General features: G+C 35.7%; 1 protein-coding gene across 1 annotated transcript; it reads right to left on the minus strand.

Moving 5' to 3' along the window:
• Positions 1-22,169: 22,169 nt before the first annotated feature.
• Positions 22,170-23,337, minus strand: LOC118883281 (Krueppel-like factor 17). Its single transcript, XM_036829909.1, is given in 3 exon segments — positions 22,170-22,636; positions 22,639-22,737; positions 22,740-23,337. Coding segments are annotated over 3 exon segments (1,164 nt in total).
• Positions 23,338-25,603: the final 2,266 nt, after the last annotated feature.

The raw sequence follows: 25,603 nt of genomic DNA on the forward strand, positions 1-25,603 counted from the left end.
AGTATATTTTTATGTGTTTTTGGCCATTCACAATACTTTCCTTTTATGAATTGATCATTTATGTGTTTTCCCACTTTTGTACTGGAATGCTTATCTTTTTCTAATTGATTTCTGCTAGTTTAAATTAAATTTGGGCTATTGCTTACTCTCAATCAATTGAAAATGTATCTGTATATTTACTTGAAACTCATATGACCAGTTTAGTGTTAATATTCTTTTTTTTATACATTTATTTATTTATTTTATTTATTTATTTTTGGCTGCATTGGGTCTTTGTTGCTGCGCGCGGGCTTTCTCTACTTGCGGCAAGCGGGGGCTACTCTTCATCGCAGTGCATGGGCTTCTCATTGTGGTGGCTTCTCTTGTTGCAGAGCACGGGCTCTAGGTGCGTGGGCCTCAGTAGTTGTGGCTCACGGGCTCTAGAGCACAGGCTCAGTAGTTGTGGCACACGGGCTGAGTTGCTCCATGGCATGTGGGATGTTCCTGGACCAGGGCTCGAACCCATGTCCCTTGCATTGGCAGGTGGATTCGTAACCACTGTGCCACCAGGGAAGTCCTAGTGTTAATATTCTATGAAAGGCTCACCCAAAAATAAGCCTTTAGAAAATGTAATTAGAACATGGTTTTTCAGAAGCAAATCTTCGTCATAAAAGGCACAGATCTGCAAAACACTAAATGTCAATTTATTGAATTCCTTCCAACAGTAGTTGCACCAATACTGGCTCATGAATTAATGTATTGCTGTGTGTATTATATATGGTAACACATATTGGATTTCCATCAACTTGTTTCTAAATGTTTTCCAAATATTTAATAATATTTGTATAAATAAATAAATAAAATTTAACAAATAAATTCCTTAAAGACAACTGTTAATAATACAAAAATAATAGGACTCAGGAGACCCCAACACAGAGCTTTTCATATTATAACCTATACACATTCAGGTATAGGTGCAAGATTCTGATTTATGTTGCATTTACCAGCTGGTACTTTCCCTCTTCAGTATGAAATTAAGCAATTTTCTCAACCTTGAGACTATAATAATAATTGCCTCCATCAGTCCAATTTTGTCAAAACTTCATTTGTAATTCAAATGATAAAAATAATTTGCTTTCAAAAAAAGTACTTTTCAAGGCCACTCAATATTTTGAAGAAAATTCTCCATTTTCACAGTCATCTCTCAGATTTTTTTTCTCTTATAACTTTAAAGTTTATTAATGATTTCTTCTTCAGTTTTGGCTCACTATTTCTGTTGTTTAGAGTATCATAATCATGATTTCAATCCACAGTGGGGTTTGTTGTTTTTACCTAGTAAAACAAATATTGTGATTGTCCTTCCCAAAATCATGTGCCTTGGTTAATGTGATGTTGCTATCAGTGTATACAAAGTCAGAGCTCCAAGGACCATGCACCTGAAGTTCAAGGGTATTTCCACTAGAAATCATCTTTGTATTTTTGCTAGCATAGCCTAATGACTTAAAAAGTTTGAAGGATTTGCAATGAAAAAAAGTTTTAGAAAATGACACCTTTGCTCAAATTTCTCCCAGACAATAATCACATAGATTCCAATAAGATCATGAGGTAGAGATTCTCTTTGAAGTAGGAATATAATATAAGATCTACAAACTGTAGAAACCCAGCCCAACTTATGTTTTCTATATTTCTTAAATCGGTGTTTTTCAATCAAATACTGGAGTTGTAGTGTGAAAGTCCATTTCTCCCACATATATTAATGAAAGAAAACTATCACTATTGTTTGGTTATTTTCAGAACCACTAAGTTATTTGTCAGTTAACTTGCCACTAGGTCATGGGTTCTCACACTTGACTGTTCATTAGAATCACCTGGGTTGCATTTAAAAATTCTCAAGCCTTGTTTACACTCTGAGATTCTGATTTAACTGATTTGATTGGAGACCTAGAAATCATGTTTTTAAAAGCTCCCCCAAGTGATTCTAATGTACATCCAGGGCTGAGAACCATCACCAAAGAGCTTAATGATTATTGATGAAAGATGCAACCCATGGAAAGAAATGTGAACCTCAGGTATCCTAACCTTTAATTTCAATATTGATAAAACTTAATACTGATCTCTCTAATTAATGGCTATTTATACCATTGCACAGCAAAATTTTCTATTGACTGTTTTGTTTTCTTTCTCAGAGTTCACTCAATCGGATCCTCAAGAGGGGCAAAGATATTATCCCAGTTTATTTTCTGCCTGGTCAAAATAATTCTTAACTTCTATTATGTGGATAGTAGGCCACTGTTATTGAAATTTGAGAATACTAGTATAACCTCTACAATTACAAGTTATTGAATAGGGTCCCTAATTAATATTTTATCCTCTGATCTGTCAGTTATATAGTTATACTGATCCAGTTTTCTGTATTGACTTTTTTTTTTTTTAAGACAGAATAAGTTTGGGGAGTTTTTAGGGAATTCCTTTTTAAAGTAATGGCTGTACCATTACACAGTTTTAAACAAGAAGAACTCAAATTTATTGTAAATTTATTGTATTCCATTCAGATAATGGAGAATGTGATATGGATAATTATAATAATAGTCATGCCTGACATGTTTCAGCCTTGTTCTTTTTTTATATCATCTCTAATCCCTAAAACAATCCTGCAAGGAAGGTCTTATACTGTCTGCTTCATAGGTGAAGTAACAAAAAGTTGTCTAGGTTAGGTCCATAGAGTCAGAAAGTACCAGATTCATATAGCTTTTAGAAAGCAGTAGGGACAGACTTCTATTTATCCAAAACCTGTAATTCATTCATTATACCATGATCAACCAATATTCCTGGAAAATAAAAGGGGTCTGCTGTGTTATTAAAAGTGGTTAGTAGCATCAACTGGTACAACGTAGAAAAATAATAATAATATCTCTTCTAGTAAGAAAATATAGGTAATCAATGCAAATTTCTAACACCAGGTAATTCTCATACTTATTGAAACCTTAAAAATTTCTTAGAAGCTCTCACTACCTTTTTCTTCCCATTTTCCCAGTCTCCAAAGTCCCCAAACACAAAGCCCAGTGAAGGAAGCAGCTGGTTTAAAATCCAAATTCCCTCCCCTGGGAAGAGAAGGTAAAGAAAATAAGGTCAAATCTCCTCCTGATAATAATTACTAACAGAAAGATAAAAGGAAATCCTTACCTATGGAATATTTTTAGCATGATATACCTGGTGTCTAGGTTGTTTATAGTAAACAAACTTGGAATTTATGTATATATGAAGCATGGAACTCTGGAAAATGTTCATAATGTATATAATCATTGGAGTATAAAATTGATCTTTTATGACCTAAATAGCTTCCATTGGCTAAGTGATGCCCTGTATGATCCACCTAGGTACTCTTACATAAAATATGGACCAGAGTACTGCTTAAATGAACGAAGAAAGCACCCATAAAGATGTGTTGATATTACTTCTCCAAGTTTTACCCGTGTCTTTCAGTTTTCTGTATCCTATTTTTGGTGTCATTTGAATTAGTCAGTTATAATATTGTAAAAGATCAGATTATGAGACTGATTTGACAAGCACCCATTAAATGAAATAATAAAGAATAAATTTAACAATATATGCACATGGTCTTTATGAAGAAAACTATACAACTATGAAGAAATAAATCAAAGAAGATATAAGTAAATAATGTTCCACGTTTAATATTAAGAAGACAATATTGGTAAGATGTCAATTCTTTCTCACATGATCTACAGATTCAATATAATTCCAATGAACTCCCAGCAACTTATTTTGACAACATCAACAAACTGATTCTAATGATTATGTGCAAAAGCAAAAGACTCATTATAGCCAACATGTCACTGAAACAGAAGAACAAATTTGGAGGACCAACACTACAAAATTTCAAGACTTACTGTAAAGGGTACAGTAATCAAGTCACCATGATATTAATAAGAGACAAATAGATCAATGAAACAGAACAGAGAACATAGAAATAAGATCTACACAATATAGTCACCTGATATTTGAAAAAGGAGCAAAAGCAATTCAATGGAGAAAGTATAGATTTTGGAACAGATGGTACTGGAACAACTAACTGGACATCAAAACGCAAAAGCAACAAAAAAATAATGAATCTAGACACAGGTCTTACACCTTTCACAATAATTAACTCAAAGTGGATCGTAGACATAAATGTAAAACAAAAACCTATAGAATTTATAAAAGATAATATAGAAGAAAATTTAGGTGACAATGGGCTTGACAATGAGTTTTTAAAAACAGCACCAAAAGCATGATCCATGAAAGGAAAAAATTAGTAAGTTGCACTTCATTAATAGTAAAAACTTCTGCTAAGCAAAAGACACTATTAAGAGAATTTTTTTTTTTTTTTTAGGCCACACTGTGCAGCATGCGGGATCTTGGTTCCCAACCAGGGATCAAACCCGTGCCCCCTGCATTTGGAGCACGGAGTCTTAATCACTGGACCACCAGGGAAGTCTCTATTAAGAGAATTTTTAAAAAACATAGAATGAAAGAAAATATTTGTAAATCACATATCTGATAAAGGACTTGTATCAAAGATATGCAAAGAACTCACATACGAAAAGATGCTAAAAAACAGATACCAATAAGGAATTATAAATTACAACAAAGAAATACCACTAAGCAACTTTTGCTTCAAGGGATCTAATCTAGCTCACTAGTTCAGGCTGAACATTCACTCTCTGAAGTATTTCTTCAGGCATGCAAAAAACAGGGTTAACAGGTTTAATCTGTTTTTCTCCCAAAAGTGACAATCCAGCAATTCCAAATAGAGTATGAAAAGAATCTAATTGGAGTATAATTGCTTTACAATGGTGTGTTAGTTTCTGCTTTATAACAAAGTGAATCAGTTATACATATACATATGTCCCCATATCTCTTCTCTCTTGCGTCTCCCTCCCTCCCACCCTCCTTATCCCACCCCTCTAGGTGGTCACAAAGCACCGAGCTGATCTTCCTGTGCTATGCGGCTGCTTCCCACTAGCTATCTATTTTACGTTTGGTAGTGTATATATGTCCTTGCCACTCTCTCACTTTGTCCCAGCTTACACTTCCCCCTCCCTGTATGCTCAAGTCCATTCTCTAATAAATTGGTCTTTGTCAATGAGAATGTTAACTGATAAAGAATTGATGAACCCCACAGGAATTAAAAGTTGAAAAAAAATAAATGGCTGAAATTTGGGAAAAGAAAAAAGAAATACCACTGTATACATATTAGAATGGCTAAAATTCAATAATAGACAATAGCAAATTATGGTAAGGATGTGGAACAACAGGACCTCTCATTCAATGTTTATGGGAATGAAAAATGGTACAGTCATTTTGGAAGATAATCTGGAAGTTTCTTATAAAACTAAACAGTCTTAGCATAAAATCCACCAATTACACTACTAGGTAACTGAACTGAAAACTTATGGCCTCAAAACACCTATACATAAATGTTTATAGCAACTTTATTCATAAGTGCCAACACTGGAAGCTGACACTATGTCCTTCAATAAATAGGTGAATGTACCAACAAACAGTGGTAAGTCCATGCAATGGAATATTATTCAGCAATAAAAAGAAATGAGCTATGAAGGCATAAAAAGACACAAAGGAAACTTACAAGCATACTTCTAAGTGAAAGAAGCCATCCTGAAAAGAGTAGCTACTATAAAATTCCAACTATATGACTTCCTGGAAAAGGCAAAACTATAGAGAAAGTAAAGAGACAAGTGCTTAGCAGGGTTTAGCAATAATGGGTTGGCTTGAATAGGTGAAGAAGTGAAATTATTTTGTATGATACTACAATGGTGGATACATTACATTATGCACTTGTCAAAACCCATAGAAATGTACAATAAGAGTAAACTTTAATGTAACTACAGATTTTGTTAATAATAATGTATTAATATTAGTTCATTAATTATAACAAATGTACCACACTAATGCAAAATGTTAACATTAGGGGAAATTGTGGGGATGGAAGGGAATATATTGGAACCCTGTACTATCTGCTCAATTTTTCTGTAGATCTAAAATCGTTCTAAAGATAAAATCTATTATTTAAAATAAATAAATTATAAAATTGGATGTAATATAGCCCTGGCAGAATGCCATTATTCTTTGCATACAATAGAGTCAAAGTAGGTCACCCGAACTAAAAAAGAAGACCTCATCATTATAAACATTTCCATGCCCTGGTTCCATGCCCTTTGTGTCATCCAGCTCCTTTCACTGCTGTCTAATCTTACCATTGCCATCTATCATCAGGACAGTAAAGTGCTGCTTTCTGTGACAATGACAGGATAGTATGCATTCCTCGAGAGGTACTGACATGTCTGCCTAGGTGGTGAAAAAATTGTACGCTGATGGCCACATGCACATATAAACAATAAAGTCTGTTTGTACAGGCCTTACCTTCTCTCATTGTTCCTTGAATTCAGTGTCCTGGGGACTCCAGACAGTTCTCATCTGACTTGGACTTCCTAGGAAGTGATTTAGCCACCATGTCTCCTGTTGCCTCTATAAAAATAATTACTTATATCACTAATATAGTGGATGCTATTGTTATGTTAATATATAATTAATTTCATGATTTATTATTATTATTATGGCATTCAGAAACATTAATGAGCACCTATCATATGGCAAGTAGTGTTGCATGTGCTTTTTACCAGTAACAACTTTTATCCTTACAGGAATTAAATGATAAACTTATAATGACTATTCCTTTTTTACAAGGGAATAAACCAAGGATTTGAAAGGCTAAATAATCTGCCCAAAATCACAGCTAATAAGTGGTGTAGCCAGGCTTTAAACTAAGGAAGTGTGACTTCAAAGCCTATGCTCTTATTGCCTCTGTTCTGCTGTATGCAGAGAGCTGCTCTCCGATATTCCAGATTGTGGAAATTAACCTGAAATGCACTGTGGTGTAGTGAAGACTGTAATGGACAAGAAGCAAGGCATCCTGTATAATTTTACCGTCAGGTCACGCGAGTTTTTAGAAAATTCGGGGCGTTTTAATTTATAAAATATAACTAAGTCTATCTTCAAAACTGTGTGAATATCCCTTGAGAGGCTGTATATTAAAGAGTATATAAAATAGTCCTTAGGCTGGAAACCACTACATGCATAAATTTTTTCTTGTGATATAATAAAGTAGAAACACAAATCTTAAGGGTACAGTGCAAAGTATTTTGATGAATATATACACCCTTGTAACCAAAACCCCAATGAAAATATAGAGTATAACCATTATCCTAGAAAGTCCCCTCATGCCTTTCCTCTCCATCCTCCTCCAGTGGTCTCCACATAGAAGTTCTTGAACTTCATTAAAATAGGATCATATTGTTTGTACTTTTAGGTCCGGCTTCTTTGCTGACTATAATGTTTCTGAGATTCACCTCAGTTTTGGCATATATTACTAGTTATTACCAGTTCGTTCCGTCTAATTTCTAAGTAGAATTCCATTGTATAAATTGACAAATTTGTTTACCTATTCTTCTAATGATGGATATTTTTGTTGCTTCCAATACTTTGCTATATTGAATAAAGCTAAAATGAACAATTGTGAAAATGCATCCTGTGGACATATGTTTTTTCTGTGTCTTTTTTGCAAATACTTAGGATTGGAACTCCTGAATCAAAAGGTAGGTGTATATTTAACATTATAAGAAATTGACAAATAGCTTTGCACAATGATTTGACGATTAGACACTTGTATGTCTAATCTTGTATGAAAGTTCCACGTGTCTTCTCATCCCCTCCAACATTTGGTGTTGGTACTGACTTCATTTTAGCTGTTCTACTGGGTGTATCATGATATATCATTATGGCTTTAATTTACATTTTTCTGATGAAAACAATGTTGAGCATGTTTCCATGTTTACAAGTGCTAGTATAACCTCTTTTTAGAAATATTACAATCATAATCAAGACTTGGTAGCACTAGTATAAAGCTAAACAAACAAAGCAATAACATTGATATAAAGTCCAGAAAGAGACCCAAACATATATGGACACACAATTTTCAACTGTTACAAATGAAACATGTATATATATTTTCCCTTACATAAATGGTATAATATAATCTATATTTTTCTTCCACTTGATTTCATACCTAGGGAGGATATTTTTCAAATAAATAGATCATTTTTAATGACTATGTATTACTTGATTATATGAATGTAACAATTACTATTCTATTCTCTTATTCACATACATTTAGATTTCTTTCTGATTTTGTATCATAAAATTGATCTAATGACTATTTTTGTAAAAATAGATTTATCAAATTATACCATAATTTTTAAAATTATGGTAGAAACATTAAACAAGATTTACTCTCTTAACAAAACTTTAAGTGTACAATACAGTATTGTTAGCTATAAGCACAATGTTATACTTCAGATATCTAGAAATTATCTTGTATAACTGAAAATTTATACCTGTTTAATAGCAAACCCCCATTTTCCCCTCCCCCAGGCTCCTGGAAAAAACCATTCTATTCTCTGATTGTATGAGTTTGACTATTTTAGATACCTTGTAGAAGTGGAATCATGCAGCATTTGTCTGTCTGTGATGGGCTTATTTCACTTAGCATTCCATTATTCCATTGTATGTATATACCACATTTTCTTTATCCATTCTTCTGTTGATGAATATTTACACTGTTTCCACAACTTGCCTATTGTGAATAATGCTGCAACGACTGTAGAGGCAAATATCCCTTCAAGATCCAGATTTCAGTGTCTTACAGCTTTCTGCATACAGGTCTTTTGTCTCCTTAGGTAGGTTTATTCCTAGGTATTTCATTCTTTTCGTTGCAACGGTAAATGGGAGTGTTTCCTTAATTTCTCTTTCAGATTTTTCATTAGTGTATAGGAATGCAAGGGATTTCTGGGCATTAATTTTGTATCCTGCTACTTTCCCAAATTCATTGATTCGCTCTAGTAGTTTTCTGGTAGCATCTTTAGGATTCTCTATGTATAGTATCATGTCATCTGCAAACAGTGACAGTTTTTTTCTTCTTTTCAGATTTGGATTCCTTTTCTTTATTTTTCTTCTCTGATTGCTGCGGCTAAAACTTCCAAAAATGTGTTTAATAATAATGGTTAGAGTGGGCAACCTTGTCTTGATCCTGATCTTAGTGGAAATGGTTTCAGTTTCTCACAACTGAGAACGATGTTGGCTGTGGGTTTGTCATATATGGCCTTTACTATGTTGAGGTAAGTTCCCTCTGTGCCCATTTTCTAGAGGGTTTTTATTATAAATGGGTGTTGAATTTGTCGAAAGCTTTTTCTGCATGTATTGAGATGATCATATGGTTTTTCTTCTTCAATTTGTTAATATAGTTTATTACATTGACTAATTTGCATATACTGAAGAATCCTTGCATTCCTGGGATAAACCCCACTTGATCATGGTGTATGATCCTTTTAATGTGCTGTTGGATTCTGTTTGCTAGTATTTTGTTGAGGATTTTTGCATCTATGTTCATCAGTGATATTGGCCTGTAGTTTTCTTTTTTGTGACAACTTTGTCTTGTTTTGGTATCAGGGTGATGGTGGCCTCGTAGAATGAGTTTGGGAGTGTTCCTCCCTCTGTTATATTTTGGAATAGTTTGAGAAGGATAGATATTAGCTCTTTTCTAAATGTTTGATAGGTTTTGCGTGTGTAGCTATCTGGTTCTGGGCTTTTGTTTGTTGGAAGATTTTTTTTTTAATTTATTAATTTATTTATTTATTTTTGGCTGTGTTGGGTCTTCGTTTCTGTGCGAGGGCTTTCTCTAGTTGTGGCAAGTGGGAGCCACTCTTCATCGCGGTGCGCAGGCTTCTCACTATCGCGGCCTCTCTTGTTGCGGAGCACAGGCTCCAGATGCGCAGGCTCAGTAGTTGTGGCTCATGGGCCCAGTTGCTCCACGGCATGTGGGATCTTCCCAGACCAGGGCTCGAACCCGTTTCCCTTGCATTGGCAGGCAGATTCTCAACCACTGCGCCACCAGGGAAGCCCTGTTGGAAGATTTTTAATCACAGTTTCAATTTCACTGCTTGTGATTGGTCTGTTTCTATTCTCTATTTCTTCCTGGTTCAGTCTTGGAAGGTTGTGCTCTTCTGAGAATTTGTCCATTTCTTCCAGGTTGTCCATTTTATTGGCATATAGTTGCTTGTAGTAATCTCTCATGATTCTTTGTACTTCTGCAGTGTCAGTTGTTACTTCTCCTTTTTCATTTCTAATTCTGTTGATTTGAGTCTTCTCCCTTTTTTTCTTGACGAGTCTGGCTAATGGTTTATCAATTTTGTTTATCTTCTCAAAGAACCAGCTTTTAGTTTTATTGATCTTTGCTATCATTTCCTTCATTTCTTTTTCATTTATTTCTGATCTGAGTTTTATGATTTATTTCCTTCTGCTAACTTTGGGGTTTTTTTGTTCTTTCTCTAACTGCCTTAGGGATAAGGTTAGGTTGTTTATTTGAGATGTTTCTTGTTTCTTCAGGTAGGATTGTATTGCTATAAACTTCCCTCTTAGAACTGCTATTGCTGCATCCCATAGGTTTTGGGTCATCGTGTTTTCATTGTCATTTGTTTCTAGGTATGTTTTGATTTCCTCTTTGATTTCTTCAGTGATCTCTTGGTTATATACTAGTGTATTGTTCAGCCTCCATGTGTTTGTATTTTTTACAGATTTTTTCCTGTAATTGATATCTAGTCTCATAGCGTTGTGGTCGGAAAAGATACTTGATACGATTTCAATTTTCTTAAATTTACCAAGGCTTGATTTGTGACCCAAGATATAATCTATCCTAGAGAATGTTCCATGAGCACTTGAGAAGAAAGTGTATTCTATTGTTTTTGGATGGAATGTCCTATAAATATCAATTAAGTCCATCTTGTTTAATGTATCATTTAAAGCTTGTGTTTCCTTATTTATTTTCATTTTGGATGATCTGTCCATTGGTGAAAGTGGAATGTTAAAGTCCCATACGATGACTGTGTTACATTTATTGTTGTTAGCATTTGCCTTATGTATTGAGGTGCTCTTATGTTGAGTGCATAAATATTTACAATTGTTGTATCTTCTTCTTGGATTGATTCCTTGATCATTATGTAGTGTCCTTCTTTGACTCCTGTAATAGACTTTATATTAAAGTCTATTTTGTCTGATATCAGAATTGCTACTCCAGCTTTCTTTTTTGCCAGTTTTTTAAAAATTTATTTATTTATTTTTGGCTGTGTTGGGTCTTCGTTTCTGTGCGAGGGCTTTCTCTAGTTGTGGCAAGCGGGGGCCACTCTTCATCATGGTGCGCAGGCCTCTCACTATCGCGTCCAGCTTTCTTTTGATTTCCATTTGCATGGAATATCTTTTTCCATCCCCTCAATTTCAGTCTGTATGTGTCCCTAGGTCTGAAGTGGGTCTCTTATAGACAGCATATATACGGGTCTTGTTTTTGTATTCATTCAGCCAGTCTATGTCTTTTGGTTGGAGCATTTAGTTCATTTACATTTAAGGTAATTATCGATATGTATGTTCCTATTACTATTTTCTTAATTTTAGGGGGTTTGTTATTGTAGGTCTTTTCTTTCTCTTGTGATTTCTGCCTAGAGAAGTTCCTTTATTATTTGTTGTAAAGCTGGCTTAAGAATGAAATTAGAACACTCCCTAACACCATACACAAAATAACTCAAAATGGATTAAAGACCTAAATGTAAGTCCACACACTATAAAACTCTTAGAGGAAAACATAGTCAGAACACTCTATGACATAAATCACAGCAAGATCCTTTTTGACCACCTCCTAGAGAAATGGAAATAAAACCAAAAATAAACAAATGGGATCTAATGAATGTTAAAAGCTTTTGCACAGCAAAGGACACCTTAAACAAGATGAAAAGACAGCTCTCAGAATGGGAGAAAATATTTGCAAATGAAGCAGCTGACAAAGGATTAAAGTCCAAAATTTACAACAGCTCATGCAGCTCAATATCAAAAAAAACAAACAACCTTATCCAAAAATGGGCAGAAGACCTAAAAAGACATTTCTCCAAAGAAGATATACAGATTGCCAACAAACACATGAAAGGATGCTCAACATCACTAATCATTAGAGAAGTGCAAATCAAAACTGCAATGAGGTATCACCTCACACCAGTCAGAATAGCCATCATCAAAAAGTCTACAAAGAATAAATGCTGGAGAGGATGTGAAGAAAAGGGAACCCTTTTGCACTGTGGGTGGGAATGTAAATTGATACAGCCACTATAGAGAACAGTATGGAGGTTCCTTAAAAATAGAACTACCATATGACCCAGCAATCCCACTACTGGGCATATACCCTGAGAAAACCATAATTCAAAAAGAGTCATGTACCACAATGTTCATTGCAGCTCTGTTTACAATAGCCAGGACATGGAAGCAACCTAAGTGTCCATCAACAGATGAACGGATAAGGAAGATGTGGCACATATATACAATGGAATATTACTCAGCCATAAAGAAACGAAATTGAGTTATTTGTAGTGAGGTGGATGGACCTAGAGTCTGTCATACAGAGTGAAGTAAAGAGAAAAACAAATACTGTATGCTAACACATATATATGGAATCTAAAAAAAAAAAAATGGTTCTGAAGAACCTAGGGGCGGGACAGGAATAAAGACACAGATGTAGAGAACGGACTTGAGGACAAAGGGAGGGGGAAGGGTAAGCTGGGATGAAGTGAGAGAGTGGCATGGACATATATACACTACCAAATGTAAAATAGATAGCTAGTGGGAAGCACCCACATAGCACAGGGAGATCAGCTCGGTGCTTTGTGTCCACCTAGAGAGGTGGAATAGGGAGGGTAGGAGGGAGATGCAAGAGGGAGATGATATGGTGATATATGTATACGTATACCTGATTCACTTTGTTATAAAGCAGAAACTAACACACCATTGTAAAGCAATTATACTCCAATAAAGATGTTAAAAAAATAAAAAAACAAACAAAAAAAATAAAATGTTTAAAAAAAAGAAAAAAAGATCCATATTTCAGTTTTTTGGATAAATACACACAGAAGTGGGATTACTGGATCATATTGTATTTTTATTTTTAATATTTTGAGGAATGTATGTACTCTTTTCCAAAAGGAATGTACAATTTTACATTCCCACCAACCATGTACAAGGTTTCCAGTTTCTCACACATTCACCAACATATTCAAATATTCATTCCTATCTTTTCTTTTTTGGTTAATAACCATTCTAATAAGTATGAGGTGATACATCATTGTGGTCTAATTTGCATTTCACTGACCATAAAAGAAAAATTTATTAACTTGTCTTCACCATATTTTAAAATTGCTGCTTTTCAAAAGACATTGATAAGAAAATAAATAGGCAAGCCTCAGACTGGGAATAATATTTCTAGCATATGTCTGATAAAGGACTCATATCTAAGTTACATAAAAAACTCCAAAAAATGATTTATATATGCAGTTCTAATAATCATAGGAACCCTTAAGCTCTACATAGAATGAGATATTAGCAGAGTTCACATGAAACATTGAATCCCATGCATTTTATCATCTCTCAGAGGTCTTTGAGGCATCTGTGTAATACCTCTATGGTTGAAAGCAAATGCTCAGATGTTGACATTTAAAGTAGCATTATAAATAAGAGAACAACGTTTTTACTTGATTTGATTCTTTTTTTCCTCCCTTAGGAAGTCTTTCTGAGGAATCTCACTGTCAAAAGGAAAGTTCTGCCTACATCTAAGGATGCTCTCCAGCTGCCACAACGATTTAAGTTGTCCAAAGTTTACCAAAAGCAACGGTTTACCCTTGTTGCTGGCTGATAGGTGGGCTAAGAAAAAGAGGTTTAGTGATTTGTTCAAGGCTCCATTTGAATTGTTATAGATGTAGGACTATTCCAGTTTTCTGAACAAGTTTAACAAACCTCTACTTGTTCCCCTGAACAGCAAGATGATAAAAACATAAATACTTCAGGATCTCAGATCTCAATGAATATATGTTCTCTTGACTCCCAATAAGTTGTTTTATCTGCCTGATAGGGCAATCTAGTGAAAAGGAAACACACACACACACACGCACACGCACACACACACAAAGGGGAGGTAACTCTAAATACAGTGGGAGAATAACATCATTTCTGATGAAAACATAATGGCAACAGTCTTCTGCAATTTACATCATGCCTTATCTTACACAGAGTGGTTGATCCAATAAGCACTCTACAATGTTCTCCCTCTGAACACCCAGATTTCTAGCACGGAGGGGCCAGTTTATCTACCATCTCTTTTTGGGACCCTGGTTCTTAACCACTTTTGCATCATTCTTACAATGCCTTGCTCATTAAATATTACCTGAATTAATTTCATTGTCTTAATTTACCATTCTTCTCACAAGTAGTACATTTCAATTAAAAATCTCTGCTGCTTTGTCTTTTTGTTCCGATAATATAATTATATCCAAACTTGATTTAATTAGATTTTTGTGGGTTGATCTGGTAGCTTAGCACTATAGCATTGCTTTGCTAAAAAAGTATACTCCTAAAATATGAAAACTCATTTATAAACAACTTTGAAGCATAAATAATTAATAAGTTGGAAGCTTATGAAAAAATAAAATACGATGCTTATGGTTATTCTAAGTCAACTGATATCACCAGCATTTTGTACTCCCCTGTTAACTGTGGTATGAATGTTTGTGTGTGTGTGTGTGTGTGTGTGTGTGTGTGTGTGTGTTTGGTCCATCCTTCTATCCTCCCACATGCCTAAATAATAATGATAATATAACCATATAGACTTAGTCTATGGATGTGTTCCTTAACATTTAAAAAACATGCTACGCTTGTATACAGAAAAATATATAAAGATGGTATGCGGTCTCTGGGTTCTCTATTATTAATTGATGCATCACTTAATTCACTATTCCTTTTAGGGCATTTTAGTTACTCATTAAGTAATACATTTTGGGAAAATTCTAAGTATCTGAATATTCTATTTAAAAAAAGAAGCATCACACTGAATTAATAGAAAGCAATGATTTGATTAGAAATGTTAAGTTCTATACTTTCCAAATTATGTAAATAATAAACTAAGCATGTGGCATTCTATAGTGAACAAAAGAGGAAATTAATTTCTACTTTTAAATTAGCCTTTTTATTTATATCATTAAGATGCAAATATGAACAAAGAGGGAACAAAGAGGAGGAACAAAGTGTATTCACTGAGGGAACAAAGAGGGGGGATTAGAAATTTCAATTCTCTTCACATAGTTCCTGACTCTGCTAGTACTTTCAAATAATCAGAGCATCATGGAGCTTAAATGGGCTTTAGAGATCATCTTGTCTAGCACCCTCATTTTGCAAATTTTTGAATCTCAGAGGGGTGCCAATTCTCTAAACAAATATATTCTAGCAAAGGAGATATCTTGATTATATGTTTATACGATGGTTGTTTAAAATTCTAATTAGTGTATTAAAGTAATTATTAAAGAGAAGTCTGTAAAATATTCCTCTCACAGTTCGGAAGAATCACAATAGAGCATTTCTCCCTCATGTGAATTGTATTTAAGAAAAAAAAATACAAATGGTATGGTTTTTCCCATGATCAGTTATAAAATCCATTAATTCATGCTGACATTTAAGTGGTTCGTTTGAAAAATGAAAATCAGTTACCCAAATAGAGTATATCAAAAATAACATTAAATGTTTTACAGTTTAAATTCTGTTAACTTGCAAACTCAGTAATTTCTGTCAAGTCTTATATGAGAAGAGTTAATTATACAAGCTAATAGGGCAAATTTATTTCTCTTAAATGCAAAAGATGAATTTATAAAAATTTTAGAATCCTATAGCTCTTGGAGGGTATATTCAAGAACATCTCCATTCAGTAATGAAAACTCTAAATCCATCACTGAAACATGAAAATTATATATATTTTAAGAACTCAGTTGAAGAGGGACTGTATAACTTCCCTCTGTAATTCATTCCAAGGTTTGAAAATCCTATTGTCAGGATTTTCTTCTTCTTATCTAACCTACGTCACTCACGCTTCAGTTAAGTCCATTACTTCTTGTTTTTTTTCTCAGTATAAATTGAGAACTGCTGAGATAGAGCTGATTTACAGATTGAAACAGGTTGAATTGTTTCCTGATTACTATCTCTTAGAAGAGAACATTCTAAAAACAGCAATTTGGGTAACTTAAATAGAGTTAAATATACTGAATTACCAAAAACAAATAAATTTCACTGAAATAATCTGTAAAATTCTTGAGAAGTAGTAGAAGTGGTGGTAAATTTACTTTTAGGTGGTTTCATACGGCCAATGTCTTAGGTAAACAGAGGTAAATGCTCTGATTACATTAAGAACAACAGAAACAGAAAAATGTGTTGGCATATATTCAGAAATTTCAGAATATGTAGAACTCTACTATATAGAGAGTTCTATATATTTTGAATTTTTTTATTTTTAAAATGACATAATGTACAACATGGGGAATATAGTCAATATTTTATAATAACTATAAATGGAGTACAACCTTTAAAAACTGTGATTCACTGTACTGTACACCAGCAATGTATACAATATTGTAAATCAGCTATACTTCAATAAAAAAATGCATTTCAAATTTCTTTGATTTATCTGAGCTTATTTTTTTTTTTTTTTTTTTTTTTTTTAAGCGCTGTGGCATTTTTTTTTTAATTAATTAATTTATTTATTTATTTTTGACTGTGTTGGGTCTTCGTTTCTGTGCGAGGGCTTTCTCTAGTTGCGGCAAGTGGGGGCCACTCTTCATCGCGGTGCGCGGGCCTCTCACTATCGCGGCCTCTCTTGTTGCGGAGCACAGGCTCCAGACGCGCAGGCTCAGCAATTGTGGCTCACGGGCCTAGTTGCTCCGCGGCATGTGGGATCTTCCCAGACCAGGGCTCGAACCCGTGTCCCCTGCCCCGGCAGGCAGATTCTCAACCACTGCGCCACCAGGGAAGCCCCCTGAGCTTATTCTTAAATGAATATTACAGTTCCTGTTTTAGTTGATGAAACTTCATCACCAAGTGATTACAAAAACTTAGAGAAGATGGCAGAAGCACGGCTTGAAATGGAAACTTGTGTACTGAATTCTTGGGTATTTTTCAAACCAAGTTCACATACCTGACATTATTAGCACTCTATGGTTTGATCAGTAGTTCTATGCCTATGATTTTCAATCCTTTCAAGGTTAGAGAAACTATGAGAAATCCTTCTCTTTGGAAGAAATCCCATAGATGGACCCAGAGATCTGTCTTTGAGAGAAATGATACTTTATACTCTGCATAAATCTAGAGATTCCTGTAGTACCTGCAGTTGACCTGAATCTATGTACAACCACAGAGAAAAATTAACCAGGTCACACCAAACTTGGAACATTTTATCCATAAAAAAGAAAGCAGAACTTCAACAGAAAAGAAAAGTAATTTAAGAGATTACAATTCAGACAACCTGGGTTAATTAGGGTGCCGACATTCCACATCCGTTGTACTTGACATGACTTTGCAGGTTCAGTGCTGAAAAAAAAAAAACAAAAATTTTTTGGCTTCTACCACTGCCCTACTTGAAACTGTAAGACTTAGAGATTTTTCTCTGTAAATTTTTTCTTACTTTCACACTTTTCCAGCTACCACATCAGTATATTTTATGTAATCAAAACAGTATATTTTCAACTTCTCTTTTAGAGAATTTTGTTGAACTTTAAAATAAGCCATGTGAAGAGAGAGAGAGAGGGAGAAAACAAAATTTGTACAGAAATATCAAATACCCAGACAAGAAACTTCCACAAGATAGAAATGTTCCAAATCCTGTAAAGGGTAAAAACAAACAACTAAAAATGCTTAAATTCAGAAATAGTTTTTTTTAACATCTTTATTGGAGTAGAATTGCTTTACAATGGTGTGTTAGTTTCTGCTGTATAACAAAGTGAATCAGCTATACATATACATATATCTCCATATCTCTTCCTTCTTGCGACTCCCTCCTACCCTCGCTATCCCACCCCTCTAGGTGGTCACAAAGCACCAAGCTGATCTCCCTGTGCTATGCAGTTGCTTCCCACTAAGCTATCTATTTTACATTTGGTACTGTATATATGTCCCTGCCACTCTCTCACTTCATCGCAGCTTACCCTTCCCCCTCCCCGTGTCCTCAAGTCCATTCTCTACATCTGAGTCTTTATTCCTGTCCTACCTCTAGGTTCTTCAGAACCATTTATTTTATTTTATTTTATTTTTAGATTCCATATATATGTGTTAGCATACGGTATTTGTTTTTCTCTTTCTGACTTACTTCATTCTGTATGACAGACTCTAGGCCCAGCCACCTCACTACAAATAACTCAATTTCGTTTCTTTTTATGGCTGAGTTATATTCCATTGTATATATGTGCCACACCTTCCTTATCCATTCAACTGTCGATGGACACTTAGGTTGCTTCCATGTCCTGGCTATTGTAAACAGAGCTGCAATGAACATTGTAGTACATGACTCTTTTCAAATTATGGTTTTCTCGGGGTATATGCCCAGTAGTGGGATTGCTGGGTCATATGGTAGTTCTAGTTTTAGATTTTTAAGGAACCTCCATACTGTTCTCCATAGTGGCTGTATCAATTTACATTCCCACCAACAGTGCAAGAGGGTTCCCTTTTCTCCACACCCTCTCCAGCATTTATTGTTTGTAGATTTTTGATGATGGCCATTCTGATTGGCGTGAGGTGATACCTGATTTTAGCTTTGATTTGCATTTCTCTAATGATTAGTGATGTTGAGCATCCTTTCAAGTGTTTGTTGGCAATCTGTATATCTTCTTTGGAGAAATGTCTATTTAGGTCTTCTGCCCATTTTTGGATTGGGTTGTTTGTTTTTTTGATATTGAGCTGCATAAGCTGCTTGTAAATTTTGGAGTTTAATCCTTTGTCAGTTGCTTCGTTTGCAAATATTTTCTCCCATTCTGAGAGCTGTCTTTTCATCTTGTTTATGGTTTCCTTTGCTGTGCAAAAGCTTTTAACTTTCATTAGGTCCCATTTGTTTATTTTTTGTTTTTATTTCCATTTCTCTAGGAGGTGGGTCAAAAAGGATCTTGCTGTGATTTATGTCATAGAGTGTTCTGACTATGTTTTCCTCTAAGAGTTTTAGAGTGTCTGGTCTTACATTTAAGTCCTTAATCCATTTTGAGTTTATTTTTGTGTATGGTGTTAGGGAGTGTTCTAATTTCATTCTTTTACATGTAGCTGTCCAGTTTTCCCAGCACCACTTACTGAAGAGGCTGTCTTTTCTCCATTGTATATTCTTGCCTCCTTTATCAAAAATAAGGTAACTATATGTGGATGGGTTTATCTCTAGGTTTTCTCTCCTGTTCCATTGATCTATATTTCTGTGTTTGTGCCAGTACTGTACTGTCTTAATTACTGCAGCTTTGTAGTACAGTCTGAAGTCTGGGAGCCTGATTCCTCCAGCTCTGTTAAACTCAGAAATATTTTTAAAACCTACACAAACTCCATAATCTGAAATTAAGATTTTTTTTCTAAAATATGGATTATACCTGAGGTACTAGTTAGTTAAAGGTCCAGGTTTCTGAGCATCAGCCTTGACTTACTAAATCAAAATCTCCAAAGGTGAGTCTTGGATATTTGCATTTTTAACGTTTCCTATGTGATTACCCAAGCCACTAAAAATTGTAAGTACCCCTGTGGAGTTTCACAGATATGAAAACAAACAAACAAAACAAAACCTCTTCCAAAAGGAAAGCTGACATGATGCCAAAGTCTAAGTCCCTTTAGACTGATTAGCTTGGTTGAAACAGAGGATCCCTTCATCTGGCCAGAAAGCCATCTCATTAATGCTATAGGAGCAAGATAAAGCAAGTAATAGTCAGTAAAAGCAATCACTCCAATGCAGAAGTTTCCTTGAGGACAGAAACACTGTGGTTCACAGTTGTGTCCTCAGCACAGAGTAGGCACAAAAATATTTGTCAAATGAATGGGTGAACATAATCAGAAAGTTTGCCCTCACAGTCAAAGGGCGATCTAATGCCTTATTCAATGCACAGCAGTCTTGTTCAGAATGTATGACCAGCTACAATACCTTGAATAACCCAGCTCTTAAGTATGCTGAAGGCAATGGTGTGTAGGGGAGACTAATGGAAAATTACCAGCCAAGAGTAAAAGCAAGCTGTGTTCTTGACCTTCTCCGTGCTTTTCCTTTTTACTATGCAATTGGCACTATTATTGTTTTCATCACTGCTGCTTGTGGTATTCTTTGTGAGCAATTTATTGACATACTATTCTTCTTTCTGCATCTTTCTATTGTATTTCTTCCCTTTAAACTTTCAGTAAATTTTTTCAGGTGAAACTTTATTTTATTGCAAAAATGGTAAGGAGATACTTAAAATGCTGAGAAAGTTTAAATTTTACCTGCATATCTTAATGCACTGATTTCAAAGCATTAAATTTTTGGCATAGATTGAGTGCTAGTAAAGGGAAAAATCAGTACCTAGAGAACAAGTGAAACACTCTAGCAAAGGCTGGTAATATTTGGTGGACTAAAGCAAACAGTGTTGTGAATAAGAATTTCACAGTCTGAAGAATCCATACATATTGAATGATAAAATTTGCATAAAAATATGTTTATGAAATAAAAATTTCACAATCCAACAGTCAGACACAATTAGGGTAAGTCATTTGACCTATTTATTACAATTCTGACCTTCTCAAAACTTGGTAAAATAAAGTTCATGATTACTTAGATACAATATTTTTATTTAAAAAATGAGAAGTCAAAACCTAATGGGTAGTTTTAAAGTGGGACAAATTTTGTAATACCAGAAATGGTACAAAGATTACCTATTATTATTTCCAATTTAAATTTACAAATAGCATGCATTTAAAATATTACCTATTATTTATAAGTAAGACACCATGGAAATCTAGTGTCATAAATACCATTGCAAATGCAATACCTACTGTTATGTAAATAAAATGTTGAAATAAAAACAAACAAAAATAGACATTGACCAGACGGAAATATAAATGGAAGAAGAGTATTATAGACAATTTCAAAAGCCCTGAGTTTTTCCAGTCAATTGTTATCAACCCAAAATAGCTGGAGTATAGGGGAGAAGAATTGTGGAAAGAAAACATATAAAATAACTGCTTTGTTGATGACATGTGAAAGCTTGAACCCTTTTTTTTTTTTTTTTTTAAGTACTGATGTTTTATTTGGGTGATGCAAATACAGGGCATTGAGAGTGAGAAAAGGGACTCAACGCAAGAGAATGGGAGGCAATGCCAGGTGATAGCAGGTTGAGTCTGCTTCATGACAAGCTTGGAAGAGGCACAGAAGGTGTGTCCACTGGCTACTTGGGAGGTCTCCCCATTGGGAGAAATGGTGTCTTGCACCAGACCAGTTCAGGGAAGGGAGGGAAGAAGAGGGAATTTATTGGCCTGGATTTCTCCCACCTCCCATTAGTCAAATGTTACCCCAGGAGCACTAACTCTTCCACATTCCTGGGTTCCTAGTGGCTACTTGAGGTGCCAGATCCCATGTCTTGTGGGGGCATTCCATCCAAGTCTGGAAATGATGGGAGGAGACAAACTCTGGGCATGAGGTTGGTGAGTGCCGGACAGAATCTGATTTTGTACATAAGATGTGTTCACAACAGTCCAATACTGTTTTTCTTTTACCAGAAGAGGGAACCTGGCATAATGATCAAAGACCCTTCCCAAAGTCACATGGCTAGTAAGTGGTAAATTCAGGATTTGAACATAGTCTGTCTCTGGAAACTGTCAAAGACCAAGATAAGGAACTTTGATTTTATGTAGCAGGCAAAGGAGAGTCGCTAAAGGGTTTCAAGCTGGGAGTGATGTAAGATAAAGAGCTTTTTATAAAGCTCACAATCGCTACTTTGCTCCACCTTGCCATGTGGCTGAACTTGGCACAAAAGTAGGTGGCCCCAGAGATGTGAGGACATCCAAGACAGTTTTTGAGGGGCCCTGACTAGGTCCAGAGCTCATATGGGCTTCCACACTGTCTCATAATCTTTCTGTCTTCATCTAAACCTACACCTACCAAAGAGACTAGCTGGTCAGACGCAGGCAGGATCTGGGCAGAGAAGCCAAAATGAGGGGAAGAGCAGATTGACCTAAAGACCAGGAGCAGGAGGAGGACCAGCCATATGTCCACTGTCAGCCAGCGGGTCTGGGGATGTTGGCACCCGCATATGAGTCCTTTGGTGTTGCCTGAGATAGTCAGATCTCATGAACTGTCGGCCGCACTGGTCACATTTATGTGGTCGGTATTTGGTGTGTATCCGAGTATGTCTTCTAAGTTCATCAGAACGGAAGAAGGACCAACTACAGGCTTCCCACATGCATTTATAGGGCCTTTCACCTGTGTGTTTGCGTTGGTGACTCACGAGGTGGGAGCGCTTAGTATAAGCTTTTTCACAGTTCTCATAGTCGCAGCGGTAAGGCCTTGAAACTGGGGATCTCCTCCTAGGAGCCCTTTCCTGGGCCCCGGAGTACTGCTCCGCTCTCCGTGGAGCAGGTAAGGGCTGCTTAGGTAGGAAGGGGTCTTCCTGGGAGACTGGCTGGCTCACAAAAGAGCCTGGGATTCCAAAGCCAGCAATAATGGTGACCCAGCTGGGGGCATCCCATAGTTGTGGGGGTTTCTAGGAGGCACCATCTGATCCAAAGAGCGGAGCATTGCCAGGCCTCAGTGGAAGGCATGGTTGGATCCAATAATGTTTTAGGTGTTAAAGGGCCTCCATTAGAAGTTACTGTTGGGAGGTCAGAATAAGGCATTGTTCGCATTCTGACATGGGACATCATTGGGATTCCACTGTCAGGTGAGACTGGCGGCCCATTGGGGGACATCCTTAGATTCCCTCCAAAGGTCGTGGCCATCCCTGGAATACTGGGCTCTCCTAAGGGCATCGCCTGGGGCCCCTTGAACATCATCATTCCTGTCTGGGAAGGAGACATTCCCTCAGTGTAAATCATCTGGGAAGGAGTGAAAGTCACTTGGGGGCAGTAGTTCACACCGTGGTCAGGCAGCAACATACTGAAGTGTGGCCCCATTTCACTGGCGTTCTGCCTGGGTGCCTCAGCAGAGACCAAGGAGATCGTCTCCAGCTCTATGCACTGAGGGACGTGTTGAATGCCTGATGGGCCATGGTTCCAAGAGGTGTGCACTCCACTGCTTCCGGGAGATGAAGACACATCCAAGATGGACGTTGACTTCTCAGTATCCTCTGTGAACTGGTGCAGAGCCCCATGCCACTGGCTTCGGTCCTCGGCTCCCTGCTCCATCTCAACCTGGGATCGGTTGCACATCGAGCCTGCGTGAGGGTCCAGGCCCACACCTGAACAGCTTGAACCCTTTTTACTATCCACTTTGTTTCAAACCTGAATTCTCCATTATCCCACCAGCATGAACCTTTCCAAGTCCGGGCATACCTGCCAGCAAACTGTCCTACTCATTTCTTTCACGTGTGAAAGAAAATAATGTAACTCTTTTGAATTAATAACTCTTTTCTCATGAATATCTCTGCTGAGAAACCAAGATTATTTCTAATGCCTAGGGGTAAAACAACACCATCGATGAAACTTAACTCCAGTTAGTTATCAGACCTAAGAAGAACTGGATCTGTTTCCTAGGCTTGATGGTCCCCTTCAACTTCTGGTTATGGTAGCAGTTAAACACCATGATCCATGCATACTTTTGCTTGTGTGTGAGAATTCAAAAATATATTACATTTATGTGGAATGAGGCAAATATTTGCAAAGTTGGTAAAAAATAAACAGATTTTAGGAGTTTTAAAATGTACTAATATTTATACTTGAATATTCCATTTTCATAGAATTTGATATATCTGAATTCAAAATATGTTTGAAATCTCCATTTCTAAGTCTCCATCTGATACCTACATTCATAACAATGAGTGAAACATTCCTTTTGCTGAAAGAGTCTAAATGGAAAACCTACAGGCATAAGATAAAATATATAGCTAATAATACAATTTATAGAGTGCTCGAGTATATATTATTTTATATAATCCTCATATCATTTATGTGAGATTTCATTGTCACATGCATTTACTTAGAAAGAAATTGAAATCTTCAGGTTAGTCTTTAAATTATACTGCTAGTAAATTTCAAAACTCAGCCTTGAAATAAATCTTATTACTAATCCAGTGTCTTTCCCAAAAGTTGTGCTCCAGGTGACAGCACACATGGATGATGAAGCCAAAGTCAAGGGTGACATCACACCAAAAGGTAATTAGATTTATTTTCTGATCCAATAATGTATCATTTAATATTAATTAAAAGTCATCCCTCTTGTAAATACTTATCACAGATACCTAAGAGGCATTAGAAAAGAAATTCTGGATAGTTCAGGGGAAATCATAACCCGTAGTGGATAAAACAAATCTACCTTCATATAATTCTGATGATTCATCAAAATAATTCCAAATGCACACCTGACTGTATATCTATCTAAAAGTCTATCTCTAATTATAGATAGGTAAGTATAGAAATATGAAATATCGATGTGTGTGTAGAAACATAACTATTTTACTTTTATAACATTTGAGCTATAGTATGCTTTCATTAGTAGAAATATATTTTTATATTTATTTTTGTAATACTTCAACAATATCAAAATGTTTCACTATATTTTTTTGCTTTCCCCTCCCTTTGGTTTCACTTTGAATTTTTATTCTGATTTAACCTCCCTCCATCAAAGATGAAAACTCTCTCCTCATACTTTAACTGATTAGTTCTCTATGGTTCTCCAAATCCCATCAATCAGTAAAATGGCTTATTATCAACATAGTTTTTTCTCTAAACCAGTATGGGTTGAGATATAAAAAGAGATATTTGGGTTTTCTACAACTTCTGTCTAAAACATTGTCAGTGATCCATGACATAGCACAGTGATTATCATGTAGTAGATATTCAATAAATGTTTGTAGAATTATAGGAGAATGTGGGAGAAGGATTCAGTTCATGGAGGAAAAGTGATATTAAGTAGAGTAATGGCTCTATAAATTTATAGGTAGTTGAATTCTCCCAGCATATGTGATTCACAACCCCAGGTGAATTATCCATTGCTCAGACAAAGAAAACAAAACAACAAAAAACTACCTAATCTTTGGTATCATTTTTCTTCCTCCATTTATAATGAAAACTGAAATAGGGAAGAAAAAATCAGAAGTAATAATGAGAAAAGATTAATTAAACTTTTAAACTTCATGAAAGTTAAAAGTTTGAAGAAATGGAAGTTTCTACTTTAGATGACCCAGAGCATCCATTTCTAATAACTCTATAATGACAATTTTCCTTTTAAGTGCATCCCTTCTTATGCATGCTGTTTTAGATTGATCACAGAATCCCTTGAAAGGTCGATAATTATTCATGCCTGGCTTTAATGAACTTGTATATTAGGACAGGATTTTAGGAATGATTTGGTTCCTTTTTCCATCCGCCTGGGAAGTACTGTATGGTCGCAGCCATAGAAAAGGGTCAGAGAGAACCTTATCCAGTCTGTGTGGCTGTCCTCATTGATATCATA

The sequence above is a fragment of the Balaenoptera musculus genome, chromosome 17, assembly GCF_009873245.2.
Source record: "Balaenoptera musculus isolate JJ_BM4_2016_0621 chromosome 17, mBalMus1.pri.v3, whole genome shotgun sequence".
Classification (NCBI taxonomy): Eukaryota; Metazoa; Chordata; class Mammalia; order Artiodactyla; family Balaenopteridae; genus Balaenoptera; species Balaenoptera musculus.